The 24984-nt window shown below is 49.9% G+C and overlaps 1 protein-coding gene across 1 annotated transcript in view; it reads left to right on the forward strand.

Moving 5' to 3' along the window:
- Positions 1-24984, forward strand: part of Tanc1 (tetratricopeptide repeat, ankyrin repeat and coiled-coil containing 1) — a 228616-nt gene that overhangs the window by 200404 nt on the left and 3228 nt on the right. Inside the window, exons 19-26 of the mRNA XM_032903343.1 lie at positions 2254-2332; positions 15182-15315; positions 16800-16923; positions 17570-17745; positions 19705-19837; positions 21538-21629; positions 23523-23669; positions 24436-24536. Of these exons, the coding sequence (XP_032759234.1) occupies positions 2254-2332; positions 15182-15315; positions 16800-16923; positions 17570-17745; positions 19705-19837; positions 21538-21629; positions 23523-23669; positions 24436-24536 (986 nt within the window). The remainder of the gene's footprint in view (positions 1-2253; positions 2333-15181; positions 15316-16799; positions 16924-17569; positions 17746-19704; positions 19838-21537; positions 21630-23522; positions 23670-24435; positions 24537-24984) is intronic.

A 24984-nucleotide genomic window follows, 5' to 3' on the forward strand; every position in this document is an offset into this window, starting at 1 on the left:
AACGGAGATTTCGGAAAGTAGCCGTTGACCCTGACTAATGAAGCGCCTCTCGTGCCACTGCCCTTGCCGTGAGCAAGGTGGTGGGCGGAATGCCCTCCCTGAGAGCTCTGGTGGGGCCCGTCTCTCCTGCTCTCACCTCCTCTCCTGTCTGCTCTTACCTGGTTCTTCCCTCCCGGCCCCTTCAGTTCCTGCTTTTGTCCCTATAGCCCGTAGACTACAGGCACATGGAACCCTAGTTCTGAGATCATTCTGGAGCGTTTGAAGGGCTTTTAAAAATCAAGCTGGGATGCTCTGAGAGCCCGTGAGAATGGATGTTCATTATTTGAAGTTGCTGTGCCGAAGGAGAGAGTCAACACTCCATTTCTTTCTGGGTGTCACTAGCTCTAGGTTTGAAGGTTTAATCATCGTCGGCTGGCCTGGTTCGCTGCCTTGGCTGCAAATATAACAACATTCGCTCCCATTTTGCTGGTGCTTCTCCCTCTTTGTTAACTTTGAGCAATTGGAGGTGCCAGTGTTTGGTAATATTCTTTCCCCCAGCATGACTGAGATTTGAACGCCAAGCTGGCTGGCTGGCACTGGCACGTACACACGATAGCAGATAAACATATAAGCATGTATTTCTGCCTGGCTAATACTTGGCATGCATAAATGATAGTGTTAAATGCACATATCCGAAAACGCAGACGTTTTCCTCTAGCATTTGTCTCAGTTTTTAAAACAAGACCTCAAATAGCCTAGTCTGTAATTCTGGTTAATCCTGCCTCTGCCTCCCAAGTGCTGGAGTCACAGGCTTGGGTCACCCTGCTCTGCCAACTCCTTCAGCTGCCCGAATCTGTGGCTCCAACATGGGAATAGTCACCTCTGGGAAGTCCTGAGCACATGCACACCCACACATGGTACACACACACACATGATGCACACCACACATGGTGCACACCCATACAGGATACACACCCACACATGATGCACACCACACATGGTGCACACACACATGAGATACACCCACATGCGGTACATGACCACAGGTACACACTACACATGGTGCACACCCACACATAATACACACCCACACTCGGTACACACCCATACGTGGTTCACATGCCCGATGTGTGGGTGTGATTCTGTTTTGAAGTCATGTTCACCACTCAGGAGCTGGCCTGGAGAACATTGAGCAGGATCTGCTCAGCACACCCAGTGACCATTTCAAGCAGAAGGGCTAGACTTCTTGATCAGAGTCCTGAAGAGGATATAATTTCCTAGCACCATCAGAGTAAATGGCCAAACGTTCACACAGAGAAATCTAAAACTGAGGTGGGAAGAGACCAGGCTCCTCTCAAGGCTCCAGGAGAGGGCCTTTATGGCTTTGCTAGCTTCTAGAAGGCACTGCCTTCCTGGTTGTGTCCTCCATCTTCAGTGTACACGACCTCCCTTACTGCCCTTCTTTCTCCCTCCTCTGTCCCAGACGCCTCCTGTCCAATCTAAGAACGTTGTGGTCGTAGCAGTTTGCAGCAGGCAGTACCCCCGACTGTACACCCACAGAATTGCTTCATTTCAAGGCCTGTGATTTCCTCCTGCCATTTACGGAGCTCGGAGCTTCCACGGATTAGGAATAGACCCAGTCAGCATTCTGTAAACACTATGGATTGGGAGCCTGGAAGATGGCTTTGTCTGTGTCTCCTGTCACTCAGGACGATGCTGGCTCTGGTCCAGGGCACAGATACTTCCTCTCCCCAGGGGCAAGCTTTCCTGCCTCCAGCTTGGGACCTGCTGTGCTTTTTAACAGGAAGATGCCCGGAAGGGAGAGGAACAGAGCTGTCAGTGGAAAAATCGCCCCGAGAATACTGAAAGAAAATTTTCTCTGTAAAAAGAAAATATCACCTTGTTTTCTTTCCTCGTGAAGAATGGCCTAATGGTGATTTATGCAGAAGCTGCACTTTATGTGATCTGCCAGGTCCTTTGTTGATTACGTTGGCATATTTGGGTCATGTTGGAATTCATTAGAATTCTGAGTACCTGGTAATCCTGAACAGAGTTGCTGCAATTCCCTGAGATTGTTGTATTTTTTAATTCTCCCCGGTGAAAGTGTGAATAGCATACGAATGATGCTGGGAAATGGTTTTCATTATGTTTTCCTCACTTGTGCAGCACAAGATAATAATGGTTAAAAAACAACACTCTCTCCTTTGATCTATGGGCTATAATAAGCACCCATTGCTCTGAGAGCTCATTAAATCACCTTGCCGCGTCTGACAGGTCGTCCAGTCCTTGCTGGGAATGGCAGAGGAACATGAAATCGAAGTCAATGGCACCGACACATTGTGGGGAGAAACAGGTAATTATGCTTCCAGTGTTTGTAGTCGGAGGCAGTGCGCGTGATGTCCCAGCTCCGCTGTGGCCTGATTGTCTCAAGAGTGACTGGTGATGCATGTTCTCCTGTTTTTATTTTGTCACGAGGCATTTGAAGCTTAAATCCTTTTAAACTTGCCAAATGAGTAGTAAAATTTCCCTGGAAGCAATAAAAGGGACTCGTTTTGAGTTAGAAGGGCAATTACGGTGCACTAGAGGAGCCTCTGCCTTAGTAAGGCTTCAGGTTTGCACTTGTCCCAGCCCACCTGATCCTTCCTTGAAGCCTGGCTGAGGGAGCCAGGCAGTGGTTCCATTGTTGAGCAAATCAAAGCTGGCTCAGTAGGGAAAGCTCTGTCTTGAGGAGTGAGACAACTCAGGTCTCACAGCCCCGTGTAAAACACTTCATACAGTCCAAAAGTCCCTTTCTGTTGGTCGGGGTAGGGCGGCTGCCTGACTTGGTGGGAAGAAAGATTAGCATTCAGATTAATGAAGATATTGCTGCTTTGAGATTTCCCATTCCACAGCCGTAACCAAGATGCTTGATACGGTTTTTTTTCCCCCAGCTTCGTACGTGATGCATGTGGTTGCTATTTCTTTTGCACAGATCTGTCTCTAACTTCTAGGTTATTGTCTAACAGAACAGATGGTGGTGTGGAGAGTTTATTAGCTAGCTCACACTTGGGAGAAGCCTCAGAGATTTTCCTGGTGGGAGATCAGGCCTGCCCTTCAGAGCCACATGGCCCGCTCTCGGAAGCCACCATCAGCTGGCTTCCTATGGCTTGCTGTGGACTGAAGGAGGAGTGAGCCGTAGCATGAGTTTCGGAGAAAGTGTAGGACTCCAGATGGTGTGGATCAGTCCCCTCCCTGTTGAGATTCTGCCAGTTGGTTGATGTCTGAAGAGACACTTGAGAAATTAAAGACTTCTCACTTAAAAAAAAGTACACATTTATGATCTCATAGGTTCTGAGAGTCGGAAGTCTAGGCTAATGGGGCTGAACTCCCAGCTTCAGCATCTCACCGCCCGCTGTCTAGGTACTGGCTCGAGCTGTGTTCCCATCAGACTCACCAGATTCCAAGCCCCGAGCCTACTGATCCTGTTCATCTCTTTCTCCAGGAGTCTGGTGAGAAGACAGAGTTGTTCAGCCTTCTCTTCTAAGGCCTTCAGATGCTGTGACCTGGAAAACAATTCTTACTGTCATTAGTAGGGATTCGAGTGAATTAATCAGCCAAGAGGTGTTTGGATTGGGGGGGGTCCTTTTGTTTATTTTAGGGGGAATTTCATACAATATCTTAACCATATCCTCCTTCCCCGCCCATTCCCACAACTCTCCCTCAACAATTTCATGCTCGTTCTGTTTCTCAAGAAACAAACAGCAAAACCATGTGCACACACACCCAGTCATGTTGGCCAGCTGAGGCCTGCCCTGGAGTGCGGCTGACAGACCCAGAATCACGCCATTGGAGAAAACAGATTTCCCCTCTCCCAGCAGCTTTTGGTTGCAAATGGCTTCTTGGTGAGGCTGGACGTTTGTGCCCACCTTCCCTTCTCCGGCTGGGGTTTTGTCTAGTGAGCAGGCCCGGGGAGTGGGAAACACACTGGCTCTAGGAGGCTCTCAAGTAGGGTTTGGAGTCCGGCTCACTGTGGTTCTTGCCCCAGGGCCCAGTGGTTGGTGAGTTGGCTAAAGTTCTGGTTGGAACTCTGGGCTCCCACTCCAAGCAGTCCCAGATCTTTGAAGTTGGAAAGGTGGTAGGGAGAGGGGTGTAGGCAAGAAGCTGAGGAAGGGGACTGACCTGTTGTTGTTTGAGACAGGTTTGGCTGGTCTAGAAGTCACTGTGAAAGGACAAGCCAGCCTCTGACTTACTGCCTCACCCTTCTTAGCGTCGGAATTCTGTAGGCGTGCACCACCATGCCCAGAAGCCAAGAGTTGTGTTGAGAGAATTTGGAAATTTAGCATTTAAAGTTAAGTAAAGGCAAAGCAGAGTTGTCCATCGGGCTTAGAGAGCCATAGCAGCCCTCCAGGAGTCGTGTGCCTTCCTTCATCCCTGATGACCATTGTCCCGACCCTTCCTGCCTTCTCCTACAGCTGCACATGTCAGGGGAACAGCCCGAAACCTTGCAAGGCACGACTTAGATGAGAAAATATCAGCAGATACTGGGCCTGGCTGCACATGTGCTGTCCGGACGCTGTGAGCTGTGCTTCAGATTTGACCATCAAGGTCTATTGCTTGACTCCAAGTGTGGGGATGAGAGAGATGAGAATTGGGTGGTGAGTGGGGTTCTGACTTAGCACATCCTGCAATGGCAGTGGTTCACAGACCAGCAAGTCACAGCCTTCATTGCCAGCTTCCTTTAAGCTGCAGAACCTGACCTTTCCTCCTAGAGTGTGGGTTGGTGCTCCCCACATGTTATGTGGTGCTCCCCACATGTTGTGTAGTGGGTGCTCCCCACATGTTGTGTGGTGCTCCCCACATGTTGTATAGTGGGTGCTCCCCACATGTTGTGTGGTGCTCCCCACATGTTGTGTGGTGCTCCCCACATGTTGTATGGTGCTCCCCACATGTTGTATAGTGGGTGCTCCCCACATGTTGTATAGTGGGTGCTCCCCACATGTTGTCTGGTCCTCATCACAGTAGGGAGTCTCAGTAGTGAGAGTGGCTGCTTGGTCAGTGGCTCTGCCTGGTCCTCATTCCTGAGTGTTCTCAACAATGCTGTGTATCCAGAACATCCCAGGCTGGCCTTTGTGTATTGACCACAGGATGGGCCAGGATCCAGAGAATGACTCCTGTGTAGGGTGTGGGGAGGTAGAGGAACAACGGGTGCTTTATGTGGAGAATGCACTCATTAGTTCTCCTGGAACCCTTATACCTATTTACAGGTCTTCTCAGTATAGATTTAGCTATAAAGATACTGGCTGGTGGGCTTTCCAGGCGTTCTCCACATCTGTCTCCGGCTCACCCACCCAGCTTTGAAGGGTGCAGTGTCTCTGTCCGGCAGCACCTGCTATCACAGGAGTGAGATGCTGAGAGGTGAGCACCAGACCCCTGTGTAAAGTACGTCACCACCGTCGTTAGGACAGACTCTCGCAGGATCCACGCACCTGCTTCCCAGGGTCCACGTCTGGGCATCATGACCCCTACTGATTGAAAGCAGGAGGTTGTCTGAAGTGATGCCCGGGAGAGACCTGAAGGGGCGGGGCAGCCGGGAGGAGGCGTGGTCCTTAGTGCTTGAGCTGATGGTCCTCATGTGTCATCATGAAGAGCTGGCTCACAAGGCCATGAGCTTATTACAGACTCTGAAGACTTTCATCTAAAATGGTGTTTAGTCTGAGCACTGCAGTGAACCCATAGGTTTTAGAAAACTCCTAAGTGCCTGCTGACTTGGGGAGCAGAGGGCTTTACTTAGAAACCCTTGTCTTTCACAGGGCTGCCTGGGCAGTGTTTAGAGACAAGCCCTCAAAGTGAGTTCTGTGGTCGCAGTAACTCTGAGCCACTGCCTTCCTTTCCCTACTCCCCCTTCCTCGGCTCCTCTTCCTTTCTCTCCTCCCCTCATCTTCAGTGGGGAGTGAGTCGGACCTACTAGCAGAAACCACATCGCCAACGAGGCCAGCACTGTGCCACCCACAGACTGGCAGACGATGATTGTCCCACAGTTTCTGGGCAGCCCGAAACATGGCAGCAGCCCATCCAGTGCCTGGATTATCTGTCTCAGCATTCCACAGCCATGACAAGTCAGTCCTGGCTCCCACAAAGTCCCAACTGAATTGAGTTACTGTTTCCACGTCAGCGTTTGATATGGATCAACCCAAGCCGAAACGACCGGGGACACTTAACTGGTGACCTAATGCTGTGGGAATTGACAGACCTTGTTCCCAACTCCAAGCTCTGTCCAGCGTGAGTCTGCACCCTGCTTCTGGCTGTTTCGATGGAAACAGGGCCTCACCTTCCAGCCTGCTCTCTGAGAGCTTTTCCGCCATGGATTTCCTCTGCCTTGTTTCCAGAGACTGTTGGCGCTGTTGTGTGAAGGGAAGCTGTGGTCCACACACTATGGGTTTCCCAAGGACCGGAATGCCTGTGTCTCTTACTCTCATGCCACTGCTGGGCCTGCTGCTGTCCTGGGAGTTTCTCCAGGGGTAGAGGTCACTTGTGCTGTCAGTTACGTATCTGTGGCTGCTGAGCAGAGGAGTGGATGGCGTTTTTGCTTCTCTAGGGCTTGCTGTGTGGGTGTTGACAAAATGAGAACATGGAAAACAAAAGAAAGCTTACAGCTTTAAGGCAGAGGGTGTTCATTTTGTAGAATTGTTTGTGTGAGAAGTACTTGGTAGATAGGGATAGGGCAAGGGACCAGTGACACGATTTTGTTCGGTGATAGTTCTGGCCTGTCTTGTTGGATTCACAGCTCTCTGCCTTTCTCTGTCTCTCTCTGTCTCTCTGTCTCTGTCTGTCTGTCTGTCTGTCTGTCTGTCTGTCTGTCTGTGTGGGGGGGGTTGCTGCCAGCTGCTGTGTTATTACTTCCTGGTATAATCTAGGCATGGTTCCTACTACACACACTTCTCCCCCTTGTTTCTATAACATCTCCCTCTCCTGACCCTTGCCTGCCCTCCAGCAAGCTGCTGTCTATTGACTTGGTTGCATCCTCAGAGGCCCTTCATCCTGGGCTTTGAGAAATAGGATGTTTTCTGCCTCCGAGGATTGTGCTTTCCTAATTTTTGAAGGGGGGTGTCCCAGCATGTCCCATCAAAGTATGTTAAGACTGACTGAGATACTTGGTGTAGAGTGCCAAGTCTTTTGTCTCCACTCAGTGCTGCTTCTGTTGGTGAACACTGACTGAGTTTGGCCATTGTAAATGGCTCCCGTTGCCAAAGCTGTTAAAGATTTTTCTGCTGTGCCTAAGTCACGTGAGCCAAGTTTTCTCCTCTGCAAGTGGGGTGAGAGATTGGGGTTAGGGAGTGTGCACAGGCACGAGCTTCCTAGTCCTATTTCACTATTGGCTATTTCTGGGAGGAGTCTGGCCGCCTCTGTCCCAAGTATAGCCCTGTCGGAGGGATCCTGTGTCTCCAGGCCTCCAGTTGTAGGACAGGATGGAGGCATATACCTGTCTCCACATGAGGTCACAGAGCAGAGCTGAGAAAGGGCGTTTCTTCGTTTGTGATTTGTGTCCCTCTCGTCTCTATGGACTCACTTTCCTTTCCGTTCTGGGCTTTATAAAATATATCTAAGGTTTATGGGGCCATGGAAGGTGAGGTTTATCCACGGCTACCTCAGAACACAAAGAGCAGAGTAGAATGCCTTTATTATTTATTAATGACACTTGCTCATTTGAATTTTACCTTTGCTCTCTAAGTGGATTGGAGGACTTTTAGTAAGAAGTTATATTTTAGGCTTTCTGTGTTCTGTTTGGTCCTTACACATTCAAGTTCTTTAAGTACGCACACCTCACTTAAAATGCCTGGGCACAGAAATGTTTCAGATTTCTGAGTTTTCGAGTGTTTTCACCATCATCAGTGCTCTAAGGTCTAAACCTTGCAGTGTTATGCTGGCTATTTTGAAGAGTTTCACATTTTATCCTTGCTGATTTGGGGCACCCACCCTTTCTTGGTTCCCCTCTGAGCACAAGGCCAGGTAAGAGACTAGAGAAAAGGCATGTGTCCAATACTTTCTGGGGTCTGTTGAGAATGTGTGAAACACTGACCCAGAGATGTGACACGACTTCCCTCCTTTTCTTGGACCCCCCCAGCCCCCTGCCACCCTCCCACCTCCCCCCCCAGCCCCCTGCCACCCTCCCACCCCCCCAGCACAGGACCCTGTCCAGCTCAGTTTGTGCTCAGATAAGGAGGAGAAAGGCAGACCATGAGCCATGTTTTTGTGCCCTCAGTGACATCAGGCACACCTTCTGTGTCTTGGCAGGTAGTTGGATCTTTCCCAGCATGCTTTAGGACTGACAGCTGTTCAGATCTGTGGTCTTCATACAGGTTTTAGAGGAGCAAGGTGTATATGAGGGAAGTGTGTTTACGGTGAATTTATAGTATTTACAGCTTGGATGTGCGTGCTACACAGTGGTTCTGGTGTGCTCCTTCGATGTACTGCTGTTTTGGTCCCAGGAGCCCCGTGGCCAGAGTGACAAGGGAACACAGCCATTGCACGCTGTTCATACTGTCTGTGGGAGAGCTTGGTGGCCCCGTGGGAGCACAGAATCTTGTTCTGGTCTTTTCCTTCTAAAGACATCCACAAGCAGTCGATTGGTGAGTTCAGTGTCTTTAGAGGAGACCTCCTAGAGGCCACAGTGAAGGGCCAGGAACTCAGGTGGCGTCCACACGGCCACTTCTGCCTGCTCTTAGGCAAGCTGATGAGCTTCTCTGGGCCTTAGTTTCTTCATTTGCAGCAGATAAGGCTAGCACTTGCCTCCCGGGAGGTGTGTGTGTGTGTGTGTGAGGTGCATTCATGGATACACAAAGCTAGATGCTCTTCATACATGACGGACGGCATAGTGTATCATTAGAATGGGTTAGTGGGGCTGGAGGGATGGCCTTTGGTCTGTTGCTTAGTAATATTGGTATCTTAGTAATATTAACCTCTCATAACTCTAGCTGCACGGAATAGCTCGTAAACATTTGTCAGCTGCTGAGCACTGCAAAACACCACAGGAAGAAGGTTCTGTTTAATCTCAAGGAGCCCATTGGAGATCACTGTCAGGTGTACTTGGGTGAGGTTAAAGGAACTGGGCTACAGAAAGTTCTACCTCCTGTCCCAAGTCACAAAACAAATCCTTCTAATCTACTGGTTTCTCCCTCAGCCACAATGAGGTGACCTTTCTGTGACCTCCACTGTTTACTCTTAATTGGTGCTTCCTTTTTTTTTTTTTAATAAATAATGGGAAAGGCCGGTATAATATGGAAATAAACTGTACAAGTGAACACATGCATATAAACAAAACTGGGCTATTCTGTGCATGGCAACCTCAGGGCCGGAGGAAGTGTGTGTAGCAGATTCTTGATTAAGCTGTAGGCTGGCCACAAAGGTCAGTTTGGATTTTCCATACATAACGTGTGAAAGGTAGTTATCTGGCCTGGAAGAGTGGTCTGCACCTCCTTCCCTCCCAAGTATCCAGGTCGGGTCTAAGAAGCAAATAATGAGCATTTCTGGTTCTCATCCTCAAGCCGAGACGCCCTGGACCACCGCAGTGGCGTGCCCTTGTGTGCTTGAGTGACAGGCCTGTTATAACATTTCATAAACAGCCCCGTCGATGAGATGACTGTGTTCCCAGCAAGTTGACAGTTGAGGGTTGTTTCTTTTTTTAAAATCAAGTCTTTGCCCGGAGAACTTCGCTATATGTAAAGGATTCTGCCAAATGATCCATTTTTATGATGCAAGGGAGTCGTTTCTCTGTGATGTTTTCAATGAGCTCGATGGCTGAGTGTCAGCCAGGTTTTTCTTAAAATGAACATTTGCCACGACGGATCTGCTCGTGCTCAGAAGACAGCGCTGCCAAGGTGAAATTATTCGGGATTGGCAGGATAGAGTGTGTGCCTTTTTTTTTTTTTTTTTTTTTTTTTTTTTTAAATAATTCAATCACACAGACGATATCTTTTTAAGCGTTTCCCAAGTAAAAGCACTTGTGTCTGGCTTCGTGGGCCTCGTGTGTTCACGTGGACTGGGGCCTTCCTTTCCGTATGTCCTTGTGTTTTATTGGTGGAACACAAAGCAGCAATGTCCTTTTCTCCTACCCTGGTCCTGTCTTTCACACCCCACCCCCACTCCTTGTTTTTTTTTGGGTTTTTTTTTTTTTTTTTTTTTTTGGTCTTATTAAGCCAAGTTCACTGACCCTCCTCAGAGCTGGGGCTGGGGTTGGCTTTTTCAGCAGGATGGTTGGAATTCCTGAGCATAGCTTGTTTTGAGTTTGTTTGTTGCAGCCCTCCATGCTTCCGAATATGGGAATGTGGTATCCTGAAGTGCTTGAGGCTGCTGAAACTCGAGATGCATCCTCGCCTGGGGAGTTCGGTGATAGAGCTAAAAATACTCAACTCTGGGTAGAAGAGGAAGCCAGTGCCTCGGTGTCTGTCATCAGCGGTGTCTCCTTAGGAATTCCTGTACAGAACCTGATCTGGTTTGAGACTGAGCAAAGTGGACCCGTGCTGACAGGTTCTTAATCCCCCCACAAAAGATCTGCACTAACAAGCCCACGGCAAATCAGATCTGACTGTGGAGAGAGAAGAAGGTGGAATCCGACCCCTGTCTCCAGGCCTGGCAGGGCACACTTGTCAGCTTGTCAGCTGCTCCAACTTCCGGCTCCTCTGCCGGCTGGTGAAACACACGGATCCTATTTTTAGCTCAGCGCTGTCTGATGTGTTACTGTCAAGACTTCAGTAGCAGCTGCAAGGGACATTCCAGATTCCAGCTTAAAGGCCCCGTTTCTCACAACGATGAAGCGTCCTCACTAAGTGAAAGAAGGGACCAACCAGTCTCACTGAATGCAAGATTGGACTCGTCTCTTTCCGTGGAGTCCCATGTCTCTGTGTGCGTACACATGTGTGTCGCTGTGCACTTTGAGTCCTTTCTTCTACATGTGTACAGCCATGGAGGGAGCAGGAGAGTGCCTGAGCAGTGGAGGGAAATTCCAGAGCAGGCTGGCACCAAGATCTCTCATGACCCACTTGGGGGCTCCTGTGAGATTAGTTCGGATAGTGTGTATTACAGGAGAAGAAAACAATACAGTGTTTATTTCCTTTGAGACCCCTAGGGTAGGGACACTGACTGGAGCCAGCTCATTCCCTTTGAGGCTGAGGTGTGCATGAGAGAGAAGTGAGCACAACTTAGACTTCTCAGACCCAGGCTTCTGACTCGGCCTCTGCATGGGCTGTGGGACAGGCACAGGTAACATGGGCAAGGCCACAAGTGTGAGGTTCTCCAGCGAATCCACATCTGGTCCTCCCTGGACAGAGGAGGTGACATCTCTCTGTCACGAGAGAGTTCCCACAGGCAACGGGGCAGCTCATCTGTGCTTGCAGCTCCTTGGGGGCCTCTGAGCTTCTCAGTATAGCTTGTTTTCCTGCCAGAGGCAGACGTGGGTGTGGGGTGTGACAGACTCTGATCTTCTACAGTGAGAAGCACTCCAAGCATCACTTCAGCAGTCGTGAGCATCCTCACTGCCGTGACTGGGCAGGAGCAGTATTGGGGGTTCCCTGCTGCAACAGCGGGGGCTGGCTAGCTCTCTCATCGTCTGGCTTGGACCACCTTGGCCATTGGCTTTGTGAGTGTACGATGGCTTCCTTGCCTTTACCACAGTTCATCAGTCATAAAACTGATTTGAGTGGGTTACCTTTCCGTTCACGTTTGTGTAAGGTTTGAATTTGAACGTCTACTCCTCCTTAGGGGCAGAAGCCTCTCTGTATAACATGTGTGTGCATACACACACACACACACACACACACACACACACACACACACAGAGAGAGAGAGAGAGAGAGAGAGAGAGAGAAGATTTGAGTTAATAAACCAAAGAACCACTTGGAAGACTGCCCTCTGGCATTGTGTCAGTCAGTGTTCTGTTGCTGTGAACAGACCCTGACCATGGCAACTCTTATAAGGAAAACATTTAATTGGGGTTGGCTTACAGGTTCAGAGGTTTACTTGGTTCTGTTATCCTCATGGTAGGAAGTATGGCTGTATGCAGACAGACATGGCGCTGGAAAGTAGCCTAGAGTTTTACGTCTGGATCCATGGGCAGCAGAAAGAGAGGGCCACTGGGCCTGACTGAGGCTTTTGAAAACTTCAAAGCCCACCTCCAGTGACACACTTCTCCAACAAGGCCGCACCTCCTAATCCTTTGAAGTAATGCCGGTCTCTTGTGACCAGGCATTCAAATCTGCGAGCCTGTGGGGGCCGTTCCCATCCAAACAACCACGGGCTGCTTTGGTCACTCGTGTGCATGTGCTTCGGTGGCCTCTGGGTGTCAGAATGCAGTGATAACAGATATGGCGGAGGACCCTGTGTTTATTAGTCAGCTTTTCAGTAGTTAAGGTATACTTAATGAAATTGAACGTTTGAATTAAGCCTTTGATGATATTAGGGCTCCTTACATAAGTCTGATCTGGTTTGACTACTTAACTGCAGAAGAGGAAGCTGCCATGGCCGAATGTAGGAAAATACACTGAACAGCATTTTCTGTCTCATCCAGAAACCCCTGCATTCTGGAGCAGTCTGCTCCTTTCTAACTCCCCAGTCCTCTGAGTCCCTGGCCATTCTGTGTGCTGTTCCTCTGCTCCTGCTAGAGCCTGCTGTTCCTGCCTAGGTATTGACCCTGACTTCTCTCGGGGACTGGGGCTAGCTATCCTGCCTCCTTGGAGAGCAGAAAGGGGCCAGTCCTAATCCTGGAGCAGCATTTATCACTGATGCTGAGACAGTGCTGTTAGGATGTGCTCGGCCTTGTTTGTGGAACATGTTGTCAGCCAGCAGATGCCAGCCCCACGAGTCCTCACCGTCAGGCCTGCAAAGGCAGGCTGGTGTCTGCTCCCAATCTGCTGCCTCCTCCGGTCCCCTGACTTGCTCCTTCTATGCTCTCCGCTGCAAAATCGAGAGACTTGAAGTTCAGTCAGAAAGCCAACCTTGAGCACATTTTTCCTGGAGAAAACCCACTTCCTGAGAAAGAAGCAGGTGTGTCACTGGGCAAGGAAATGTTCACAGTGAGCAGCAATGGTCTGGTGGGACCGGGCCAGCACAGTGCCCCTCACCTCCCCAGCTATTGGGGAAGCTTGGCCCCCCATGAGGAAGCTACTGAGAGATGGACAGTACCCGGACTCTGTCTGCGTTCATGCCTCAGGGCCTTGGGACCAGAAACACAATGAGAACTGGCTCGCCTTTCTGGAAGGATCGGGGGCTGCATGTCCCTGCTGTCTTCCTGTGCTTCAGATGCTAGGCACCCCCAGGATGAGTCTTCCCTGGTAATCTGCCTCCTCCCATGGCTCCTGCCTTACTCCTTACTTCCTGCAGAAGGCTGGGAGTGAGACTCAGGTGATGTCAGCAGTATCAGAGCCAGCTGTCAGGACTGCAGTGTCTGTGTCTGTCTGTCTGTCTGATGATTAACCTCAGTCACCAGGGCCATGTGTAGGGGAAGCTGGAGTAGCCGCAAGCACAGGGCACAGGTTTAGGAGCCAACCCTGATGGCGTAGTATTTATAGAGGGCCCCAGCAGGAGCAAGCGTCAGACAGCTACGTGGGAGGCGAGTAGAGACAGGTCCATGCACACATGTGTATAGGAAGCAACTTTCCTGCACTGGCTTCTGAGCATTCGTGTGCCCTTGCAGTATGGGCTTTTACTCAGTGTTCTTTGCTGCTCACTGAGCCGAGCGTGTAAGACTGGTCTGTTGTGTGGTCGAGTTGTGTTTACGCGTGGGGCACGTATTTTCACAGATATGTAAATTTCCCACCCTAGGACAAACGTCGTTCACTGGCGTTTCCCACCACCGATGTCGGTGGGGGTAGCGTCCAGCTGTCACACGAGTGTGCGTTCCCCTGACCTGTTTCCCAGCTGCTGTCTGCTGTGGTTCTTCCCAATGAGGAGTGAGCGTCTCCTCGCGCTTCTTCATCTCTCAGTTACACCAGCTGCTGAGGGGAACGGGCACCTTCGTATGCTCACTAGCGCTGACCTGCTCTTTTGTGAAGCATTTGTTTCTCCTGCTTCCCATTCGTAGCTGAGACGTCTGCTTCTTGAAGCTGGAGATTAAGGATATATTTAAAAACGGTCCTCCAAGCAGGCATGGGGATGACACCACAGGATGCTTAAGCTTCTCCTTCCTCCTGGCAGCGGGTCTCTCCTTTCTGGGGAGCATCTATCCTATCAGAGCCATGCTGCACACTGTAAAGCTGTTATTTTGGCCTAGATGGTCATTGACACCTGCTATTGTCCTTTCTTGGACATAGTTCACATGTCAGCAGAAGCCAGGATGTAGGTGGGTGGAGGCAGTTCCAGTCACGTGACTGCTCTCCCCCACTGGAGCTGTGCTCCACCACGGGATCCCAGTGGCATCCACCCCAGCACCTTATTTTTTCTTTTATAGCATGGGATCTGACTTGTTAAAGAGGTCTTCCATTCCGGCGAGGCAGGAATGATGAGTGCTTTTGATTTGTCTCAGTAATTTTTTTTTATTTGAAAAGGATTTTGATTTTTGTTTATGTCTCTATATGTGTATACCCCAGGAACGAGGGGGCCCGTGGAGGCCAGGAAAGGGAAGTAGATCCTCTGGAGCTAGGGTCACAGGCAGTTTGTGAGCAGCTTAGTGTATGTGTGGGGAACCGAACTGGGGTCTCCTGGAAGAGCAGAGAGTGCCCTTCACTGCTCACCGGCGTTGAATAGAACACTCGTCTGTCTGTGATTTTCTCTTGTTGAACAGAACAAACCCCGTCTTAATGAGTCTGTGGCTTAAACAAAGCAGGGTAGGGCTTGCTAAGGTGTCGTTGCCCTCGTAGCTCTAAGTGGTGTAGCTTGACCTGAGTTGGAGACCTACATGGGATAGTTGACACATGGCTGGCCTGACAGTGCTGCCTGTCCACTCGGCTATCAAGTCCGTGTGGCCTCAGTTTTGTCCTCGTTGGTCTCACCCCAGAAATGCTCAGTTGTGATGTCTTCCTCACAGCTTAGCAGCTGGCTTCCGGTGCAGTGTAAGTTGCCCATTTCCAGAGACCCAGGGCTTGACGTTAGTGTTGTGCTGCTGTGCTCCGTGGATCCCAGCTATCCCAGAGCCCACCCAGAGTAAAAGGGAGAAGGGACGCACAGTGGAGGCAGCAAGGCACCCGAGCCCTGGATCTGCACCTCCTGACAGTCCCCTCCACCCTTCTCCTTCTAGCGCTGACCGCCGCGGCTGGGAGAGGAAAACTGGAGATCTGCGAGCTTCTTCTGGAGCATGGAGCGGCCATGTCTCGGGCCAACAGGAGAGGGGTTCCCCCTCTGTTTTGTGCAGCCCGCCAGGGGCATTGGCAGGTACCCAGGGGACCCCTGGATGCTTCAGGAGCAGTGGGGGGTGGGGATGCGGTTCACTGTTGAGACCACATGTGGCCTTGAGGCTCTTTCTCATCCCTGGCTTCTTCACGTGTCCTTGTGACTGCTTCTCAGAGGCCAGCAGGACAGACACAGTCAGCCAGGCAGACTGGCCAGAAGAGTGGTGGCTATGCCACAGCCACAGTGGTTTCCTAACTCCAAGAGCTGTGGAGCGGTGGAGGGTTCACTGTGGCAGCTGATCTGCTGCTGTTATTTTAGTAGTGTTCTGGAGAGATGGCTCAGTGGTTAAGAGCACTGACTGCTCTTCCAGAGGTCCTGAGTTCAAATCCCAACAACCATATGGTAGCTCACAGCCATCTGTAGTGGAATCTGATGTCCTCTTCTGGTGTGTCTGAAGGTAGCTACAGTGCATATAAAAATTAATTAATTTAAAAAAGAAAGAAAGAGGGCCACTATGGGGGTGCTTCTCGGAATAGCCATCTTTAATTCAAGGGAACAGGCCATCATTGTCCAGCAGCTTCTTCCTTTGTTTTGAAACAGTGACCACACCTCTGCCCACACTCAGTACCATGTTACCTGGGTTGTGCACACAAACACCTTCCAGACCACTCGTTACAGAACAGTGCCTGTGACTAACCCTCTGCCTGTCTCAGTGTTTCCCAGCTCACGGGGGAGGTGGGAGGAGTTTGCCGCTGAGTGAAGTGAGAACGTGGGATTGTGCCACTTGTGCCGCTCCGGCAGTGTAACAGGCAGGTAACGTGCCCAGGCAGCCTCTAGACTGACTCAGCGGATAGAGTGGCTTCCTCCAGCACAAGGAGTGTGTGGGGCTCCTCCCTGGGTTTCTGATTTTTCTCCCTGACGTTAGTAGCAGGCGTGGCATAAAGCACACTGCCAGTGGTAGATGTTCGCTTTGAGAAGCTCTGCTAACAGCTGTCCTCTGAGGACAAGCCACCCCCTTATGCTTCAGAGTCCCTCTCCTGCCCTAGACCCTTCCCTTGTAACTGTAGTCCCCTCTCGGTATTGTCCACAGATGTCAGGTCTCTTAGAATGGCGCAGTATTTGCGTCCAGTCTTATAGACTGAATGTAATTGGTTGGTTGTATCTTTCGCTGCAGAATCCCAGATACACAGGGCTCTGTGCTGCTCCTCAGGACCAGTTTGGAGCATTAATGGCGTCTTCTGGCACCTTTCTATGCTGAGTTACTGCCGCCTCTCCCCCCAATGTGGCTGTCCTGTCATCACCTAATTGTGACAGGCATGTCCCGTCACTATTTCTACCTGATATGTGGTCCTTGCACTTATAATAACTGGGCACACTGAAAGAACACAGAAGAAGGTTTGGTTGAAATGAATGCAGCAGAAAGATTGTTTGGGCCCCGTGTACCGTGCAGCTGGTGGGAAAGATGGTGTGAGCGGCTGAGGTATAGAGACGAGCTTCTCTGTGCTGATTTTCCACGCTTCTTTCAGGTCGTCCAATTGCTTTTGGGTCGGGGCTGTGACGTGAACCTGAGTGACAAGCAGGGTCGGACACCTCTCATGGTGGCTGCCTGTGAAGGACACCTGAGCACTGTGGAATTTCTCCTCTCCAAAGGTATGGCGTGTTGCAGTGCGCGGGCTTCTTTTGCGGGAAGGACTTGGTACTTTTGGCTTTAGAAAAAAGTTTGAGAAAACTTTAGACGTTTTCTAAGGTATGATGCAGCCTGGTGCTTATGGTCCAGCTTAACGTGTGGGCCCCTCAGCAGCCCAGGTTTACTCATGTTCTGTCAATGTGTTACTCGTCTTCAGGCAACCCATGCCCTCTTCAATAAGCCATTTAAAAGAACCAAATTAAAAGTAGAAAGCAGACAAGGGAGATTTACTCAATGGGAAGACGGACAAAGATCCAGCAGCCCCAGGTCCATCTTTGGAGTCCTGAAGTGAAATACGCGTTTAACTCAAGGGCCAAGGGTATATACATCTAAGCAGCCCTGATCAAGGTGCGGTCCCACCCGCCACTGACCCATTATTGTCCTGTTAGGTGTTCAACAAGTTGTTAAAACTCCGAAATCTCTTTTTGAGAGACAAGTTCTCCCTCTGCCTGCTGCAGTTCCTTCTCTCAACATGAGATTCTTGGGGGGAAATTCCCATTCTTTGAGCTCCATTGTTCAACACAGTCCGAGAGTAAATTGAGAAACCCAAGTCTCTCTTTAGGACATCTTCATTTCTGCCAACCAGTTATAAGTGGACTCTTCTCTCAGGTGCTGCTCTTTCTTCCCTGGACAAAGAGGGCCTGTCGGCATTGAGCTGGGCTTGTCTGAAGGGTCACAGGGCAGTGGTCCAGTATCTGGTCGAAGAAGGAGCAGAAATAGACCAAACAGACAAAAATGGCCGCACTCCCTTGGACCTGGCCGCCTTCTATGGTGATGCAGAGACTGTGAGTACTAATGGACGTTCACTTCTGGTGTGCGTACCTGCTCCTGTGTGTGCCCCTGTTCCTGTGTGTGCACTTCCGGTGTGCACACTTCTGGTGTGTGCACCTGCTCCTGTGTGTGCACCTGCTCCTGTGTGTGCACTTCCGGTGTGCACACTTCTGGTGTGTGCACCTGCTCCTGTGTGTGCACCTGCTCCTGTGTGTGCACTTCCGGTGTGCACACTTCTGGTGTGTGCACCTGCTCCTGTGTGTGCACCTGCTCCTGTGTGTGCACTTCTGGTGTGTGCACTTCTGGTGTGTGCACTTCTGGTGTGTGTACTTCTTAGTGTGTACACCTGTTCCTGTGTGCACTTCTGGTCTGTGCACTTCTGGTATGTGTACTTCTGGTGTGTGCACTTCTGGTGTGTGCACTTCTGGTATGTGTACTTCTGGTCTGTGCACTTCTGGTGTGTGCACTTCTGGTGTGTGTACTTCTGGTGTGTGCACTTCTGGTGTGTGCACTTCTTAGTGTCTACACCTGTTCCTGTGTGTACTTCTGGTGTGTGCACTTCCGGTGTGTGTATTTGCTCCTGTGTCCAGTATGTGTCAGCATGGAAATTGGTCCATTGCACCGTGCAAAGCTGTGGTATATGGGATCTTTTCACTTGTCTATAGTTCTGTTATGCGCAGTTCAATCCAAGTCTATTAGTCAAGATTTTAATGCGCTTTTTTTTTTAAAGATGCATTTATCTATTATACATACAATGTTATGCCTGCATGTGTACATATTCCTGTGTGCCAGAAGAGGGCACCAGTCTCATTACAGATGGTTGTGAGCCACTGTATGAGTGCTAGGAATTGAACTCAGGACCTCTGGAAGAGTAGTCAGTGCTCTTAACCTCTGAGCCATCTCTCCAGCCTTCATGCATGCTTAAAAGCCTAAAAGTGCTAAACCTACATATATGACAGACATGGAGGGGAACATGTTTACCCTATTCATGGTTATATCATGTACTGCATATAAATAAAATTCCTCCATAGATCATTCAGAAGACACTTTCACTTAAGAAAAAGCATTAATTAGCCAAATAGTTAAATCATAATATATTAATTGTTTAAAATTATTTTTAGTTATGATTTGAATTCATAAACTAAGAACTGGGAGCTGATTTCCAGGGCACACACCATGCCTGCACCAGGCTGCACATCCCTGACCTCTGCAGTCACCAGCATTAGGGAGCTGCTAAGACTCTGCTCTTAGAGCCCCGTGGTCTGATAAGAGGGTGACCCGGAGAGATACGTGTTGTGCTATGGAAAGGCAGTGACCTGGGGCTTTAGTTGTCCATCCATCAGAATTACCACTGGACAGACATCTCTTAAAAGACCCCATTCAACCTTTTGGGCTGTGGGTATATGCTCAGAAATGCACTGGCCGATCATATATATGGTAGTCCTTTAGGCCTCACACAGCCCAGGCTGGCCTCAAGCTGTCTACTGTAGCCAAGGTTGGCCTTCACTCCTGATCTTCCTGCCTCTACCTGCCACACATTCTGATGGCGGGTGTATACCACTGTCCTTGCCAGTTTTTCTGCTTTTAACTTCCTAAGGACACCCCGCCAGCACACAACCTCAGGCTGTGTGAATCTGTGTGTCTGGAGAAGCCATTGCTAATTGCACGTGAACAGGCGGGGCAGGCGGATCCTGTACCTTGGGACACACACGTCTGCCTGTGGGCTTCTTCCTCATCACTACCGTTGTCACTGACATCGCCGACCGTTGACAGCAGAGAGATTTCACCATCACAGTGCCCTCTCCTTGGTGCCACATTAGTTTTATTTCCAACCCTTCCCCCATGACCAGAGCCGTCTCAAGTAGGTATCAGCTCAGACTGGCACCCCCACTGTCAGAAGGCAGAACTGGGTAGGGGTCTGCCCCTTCCAGGGACTGCTGCTCAGGTTTCTGCTGCTCCTGCTGCTGCTGTAGGTGCTGTACCTGGTGGAGAAAGGAGCCGTGATAGAACACGTGGACCACAGTGGGATGCGCCCCCTGGACAGAGCCATCGGTTGCCGAAACACCGCTGTAGTGGTTACACTGCTGAGAAAAGGAGCCAAACTAGGTCAGTGAATCCTTCTTCCATTTAGCAGAGACAGGGGGTTGGCTGCTAGCATCTTACCTGAAGACCCCAGGAGTACCTGCTAAGGGGCTGGAGTGCACAAGCTCCCCCCCCCACCAGATAACCCCCCCCCCGCCTTCCTGCTCCTCCTCTTCTGTCTCATTGAACCAGTCGTCCAGAAAACAGGTTGCATATTATTTGTGTGTATGAATACAAATTACACACAGAGGTCAAAGGTCAGTTCACAGGAGTTAGTTCTTCTATCTCATGGCTCCCCAGCCTTGGAGGCGAATGCTTCTGGCTGTGCTGAGCCATCTTGCTGGCCTTTAGCTTATAGCATTCTTTCCAGGTAGACAGAGAGCAGAGGCTAAGGAGGAGATCCCGTCTTTGAGTGGACCAGACACTCACTTCGGAAAGTATTAGTGTCTTAACTTTTTACTGCTGTGATGATAGCATGGTCACGGTAACCTACAGAAGAAAGAGCTTACCGAGGAGTTAAAGTTCAGAGGGCAAGTCCATGACCATCACAGCAGGGAGCATGGCAGTGGGCAGGCATGGTGCTGGACCAGTAGCTGAGAGCTTAGATGTATTTCAGAAGCATGAAGCCTCTGTTAGAACTGGGAACGGCATGGGCTTTTAAAGCCTCAGTGCTCACCCAGTGATACATATCCTCCAACAAGGCCACGCCTCCCAATCCTTCCTAAACAGTTCCACCAACTGGAGCCCAACCAGTCAAGTGGAGGAGTCCATGAAGATCATTCTCCTCCAAAACACCTTACTCTGCTTTACTTGCAGGCAGGCCGAGTTCAGAGAGGCCTGGGTAGAATTCTCAGTGACAACTTGACGAGGAAGCAGTGACTCCACTACACAGTTCTGTGAAGGAGGCCCTGTGGAGGCCCTTGGAGCAGGGATGGGCATATATAGGGTTGTGTGGAGGCCCACATAAGTGGCTAGTAGAGCATCACATGGATTCTGCATGAATGCAGAAACTACCAAGTTGCCCCTGGATTTGTTTGCTATCCAGGCCCTTTGACCAGGAGTAGTTCCGGGTATGGGCAGCTACATAGAAAACAGTTTTGTCCCAGTATTAAGCAGTTTCCCATTTTTACCTTGATCTTGGACATAAGTAGTGGGGGTGCCAGCTTTTTACTTGAAGAAAGAAAAAAAAAAGGTAGCTCAGTGGCCTCCCAGGGTCATAGTAAGTGGCAGACTGCATGTGTGTGACTAGCAGTGTCCCAAGGCTAGGTTAGGGGCTAGAGAGAAGGCTGTAGCCAGTGTAGACCAAAAGAAAAGCTGGACAGGAGACCCAAGCTAAGACCTCAGAATGGATGAAGGTCAGAATACAGGGGCCTCAGGACAGTGGCCTCCCACCCTGCCATACTGGGTGCTGCAGAGAATGAGGAAGGAGCCTTTGAGGGTTTAATGCTGTCAGGGGAAAGCAAGCACCTTAGTGTCTGTTGTTAGAACAATAAGGACAGCTTTTGTGGGCATCAGTGATTCCTCATGGGGGCTGGCATGCCATAAAGTAGCTGAGAAGCTTTAACCAGCTTGCTAGCATCCTGCTGCCACATGCACTGAGACCCAGCCTAGTGCTGCCCTTGCGATGAGTTCTTGTAACTTGTGCTGTGGAGTGTGGGGGCTGTGGAAGAGAGCTGTTGCCTCTGGGCCGAGGAAGCACCCCTGACGGCGTGTTTGTTTTGCAGGAAATGCCGCTTGGGCGATGGCCACTTCCAAACCTGATATTCTGATCATACTTTTACAGAAATTGATGGAGGAAGGAAATGTGATGTACAAGGTAAGTGGCTTTGTCTCTTTCTGTGCTGCTGCGGCTGCTGCTGCTGCTGCTGCCCTGGGGCCGCCCCCTCCGTTTGGTATTGGATGCTGTAGCCACACAGGGCAGTAACTTTGTAAGAATGGAAGTTCCTAAAACATTCCAGCGTGACCTCTTGTCTAGATGCATGTTAATCTCCAGACGGCTGGGTCTTAATGGGAAAGGACTCCTCTTTGCGTTGTTGCTAATACTCCAGGCGGTGGCTACTGCATGAAGGACAGCCACTGCTGGGCCAGCCGGCATATCCCACAGGAAGGTCCCTTGGCTTTCCCGCCTTTCGAGGTTCCAGTCATGGCCCTGGGCCTACTCAGGAGGAACATAGCAAAAGACACCAAGAAGCATTACAGAAGGAAAGAGTGTTTAAGAGAGGATGGGGCAGTAACTACAGTCGGCCCCTGAGCCTGGCTGCCCAACTCTGAATCCTATGTTCTGCTGGTAGGAGGAGGGATCTGAGTCTTAAAAGTTGTCCTCAGAATTCGTCGCATGTTCTGTGGCATGCGTATGCCTACCTCCTACAAGTATATACAAAATAAATATTTAAAAAGAAAATTAAAACCGTTCAGTGTCATCGTCCCCCATCCCCTGCCTTTTACCTTTCAGTTTTTGGTTCTACACATTTGGGAGTTTTAAGTATTTTTAGTGATATTTTTATTTCATGTAGTCAAGTAATACAGTCTCAGTTACTCAAGAGATAGTTAATTTTCTCAGCTTTTCCACATTCCCTCAAAAATGGAAAATGTGACCTACAGCTTCATTAATTTGACTTTAAAATTTCTCCAAAGAGCTACCGGGCTAGATCATGGTGGGTAGCCAGCGGCGTGCGCTTCAGGCTTTGCGGTCGGTGTAGACTAGCCTGCCCACTGCGGGTTCAGAGTCCCGGGTCATATATGCTCAGGCGAGGGAGTGTGTCTGTGCCCCAGGAAAACTGCAGATACACGCCTGCGTGGTGGGCAGCTACACCAGGTTAGGCAGACGTGCCGACCATTTACACAGACGAGTATTCTTTCAAGACCTGTAATTAGGTGGAATTAAGAGTCTGGGGCGGGGGCGGGGAGACCCAAGACTGTGACTGCTTTAATCCTTTTCACTACTAGGGAGCTTTTTTTGCTATGTTCTTGTTTCTTTTGGTTGTTGTTTTTTTCATAGTAACAAATAACCAAGCATATAGCATGACCCGGCAGGGTTCCCAGCTTGAAGTTGGTTGGAAATTGAGTTCAGGGTGTATATTGTTGTGGCTTTGAAGTGGTTTTAATATGGATTCTGCTAGGTAATTATGTCAGAAATATCAAGCCGTTTCCAACAGGGTGCAGTTCCCGCTGTGCAGTGAGGCTGACTGAGCAAATGGATTTCCTGAGCCTGGAGAACGGTCTGCCTGGCTCTCATTTTTTTTTAAAGCCGGTTCTTCTGTGCTTCTAAAAGAAAGATTATCATTCTACACCGAGCTGCAGGTTTATCCACGAGGCGCTAGCTGTCTTAGAAACTACAGCATTTTTTTTTAAATCTGGTTTCTATTATACTTGAAATTAAAATGTATTTCAGAGAAACATGGTTCTTGAAATAACACTGGAATTATATTTGTGAGAAAGATAATTGGATGCAGAAGATGGAGACTTGGCGACTTTGCAGTTCGCAAACACCTTCTGGTTGAGCCATCTTTCCTTGCCGTGGTGTGAAAGCCTGTGAGGACCAGGCAGGCTGAGAGCCTTCAGGCTGCTCCGTGTCCTGGTTCCCACTGAGACACCTAGTCGTCATCCAGGCTTTTTCATGTGCTGTGAAGATTCTGTGTGAGGGTCTTCAGCATGGTGGTTCATCTTAGAGCCCCTGGGAAAGAATAACTGTGTGCTTTTTGAATCCTAGAAAGGGAAGATGAAGGAGGCAGCCCAGAGGTACCAGTATGCCTTACGGAAGTTCCCGCGGGAAGGACTCGGAGAAGACATGAGGCCATTCAATGAGCTGAGAGTCTCCCTCTATCTCAACCTGTCGAGATGCCGAAGGAAAACCAATGTAAGCCGGGAGCTGTTGTCCCTCCCAGTTCTTTGGCAGTAGGTGGGGGCCTGCTGCTGCTCTCAGGGGCCTCCCAGAGGTCACAGCCACCATCCACCTCACAAAATGTGTCCTAGGTTGATGGGAACTGCTTAGGTTGAACTTCCTTTGCTTCGGTGAAAGCAGCAAATGCAAGCTGCCCTGTCCCCACCATCGGCAATGTCCCCACCATCGGCAATGGTGCCTGTGGTATCAACGGCCGAGGACCTTTTCTCTCCACATCCAAGAGAAGTCCCAACACAAGTGTCCATTACAGTTGACCTGCCTTTGTGGCCCATGGGTTTGCCTAGTCAATACTCCCGGTTTAATCAATGGCGGTCAACTTGTACTTTGTTAGTGGTGGACATTTTGTAGTTCTTACTACTGATGTTTTGAACATCACCCCAGTGTACCTGACCTGCTCTGAGGCCCACACCTGCCCTGCACACAGACACACACAGCCGGCTCCTGGCCTGGCCCCTCTCCTGACTTTGCCTTCGGTGTGCTGCTGCACCGCTGTCTCCTAAGCTATAACTGCTGCTTCTGTGCCGGATGCTTAAGGAGAGTCACAAGCTCCGATTCTCTATCTTAAACAAGCAGACTGGGGTGAGGGTGGATAAGGGGCTGTGCCCACCCTGCCCCCAGGACCCTGCAGGACCCTGTGATCTGCTACCCTTAGGGCGGAGCTCCTAGGAGACAGTCCTTTCTCTCAGTGCTGCTTCTGACTTTATTTTACTGTTGACACCAGGACTTTGGCTTGGCAGAAGAATTTGCTTCAAAGGCTCTGGAACTGAAACCGAAATCCTATGAAGCCTTTTATGCCCGGGCAAGAGCAAAAAGGAACAGCAGGTACTGTCTGGGGTCACCCATGGGACTGCTGGGGCATTTTCCTAGGAGGTCAAACCTGCTAGTTTGGTCTGAGGGTGTTTTCCTTCATCAGAGTTATTAGACACTTCTCATTGCTTTCAGTAAAAAAACCAGTAGCTTCCCAGAGGCACGGTCGTGGGAGTTACTATTAGTGGCTGATGTTTTCTTGACATTCGGGTATCTTCCCTACCAAGCCCCAGCATAGAACACCTGCTGAGTTCCTGTCTCATATATATAAGACGGCCAAACAGGGGTGACAGAGGAACAGAAGAGGGTTATGTCTGAGTTAGAAAGGGACATGAGGAGGGCCAGAGAAGGCCTCAAGCAGAATCAGCGTTTAGAGGGACAGGGTTCTGTGATCAGGATCCTGGCACCCTCTACCCTGGGGTCTTTATAGACACATCAGAGATGCAGAGTCACAAAGCTCTGG

Source organism: Rattus rattus, chromosome 5 (assembly GCF_011064425.1).
Source record: "Rattus rattus isolate New Zealand chromosome 5, Rrattus_CSIRO_v1, whole genome shotgun sequence".
Lineage (NCBI taxonomy): Eukaryota > Metazoa > Chordata > Mammalia > Rodentia > Muridae > Rattus > Rattus rattus.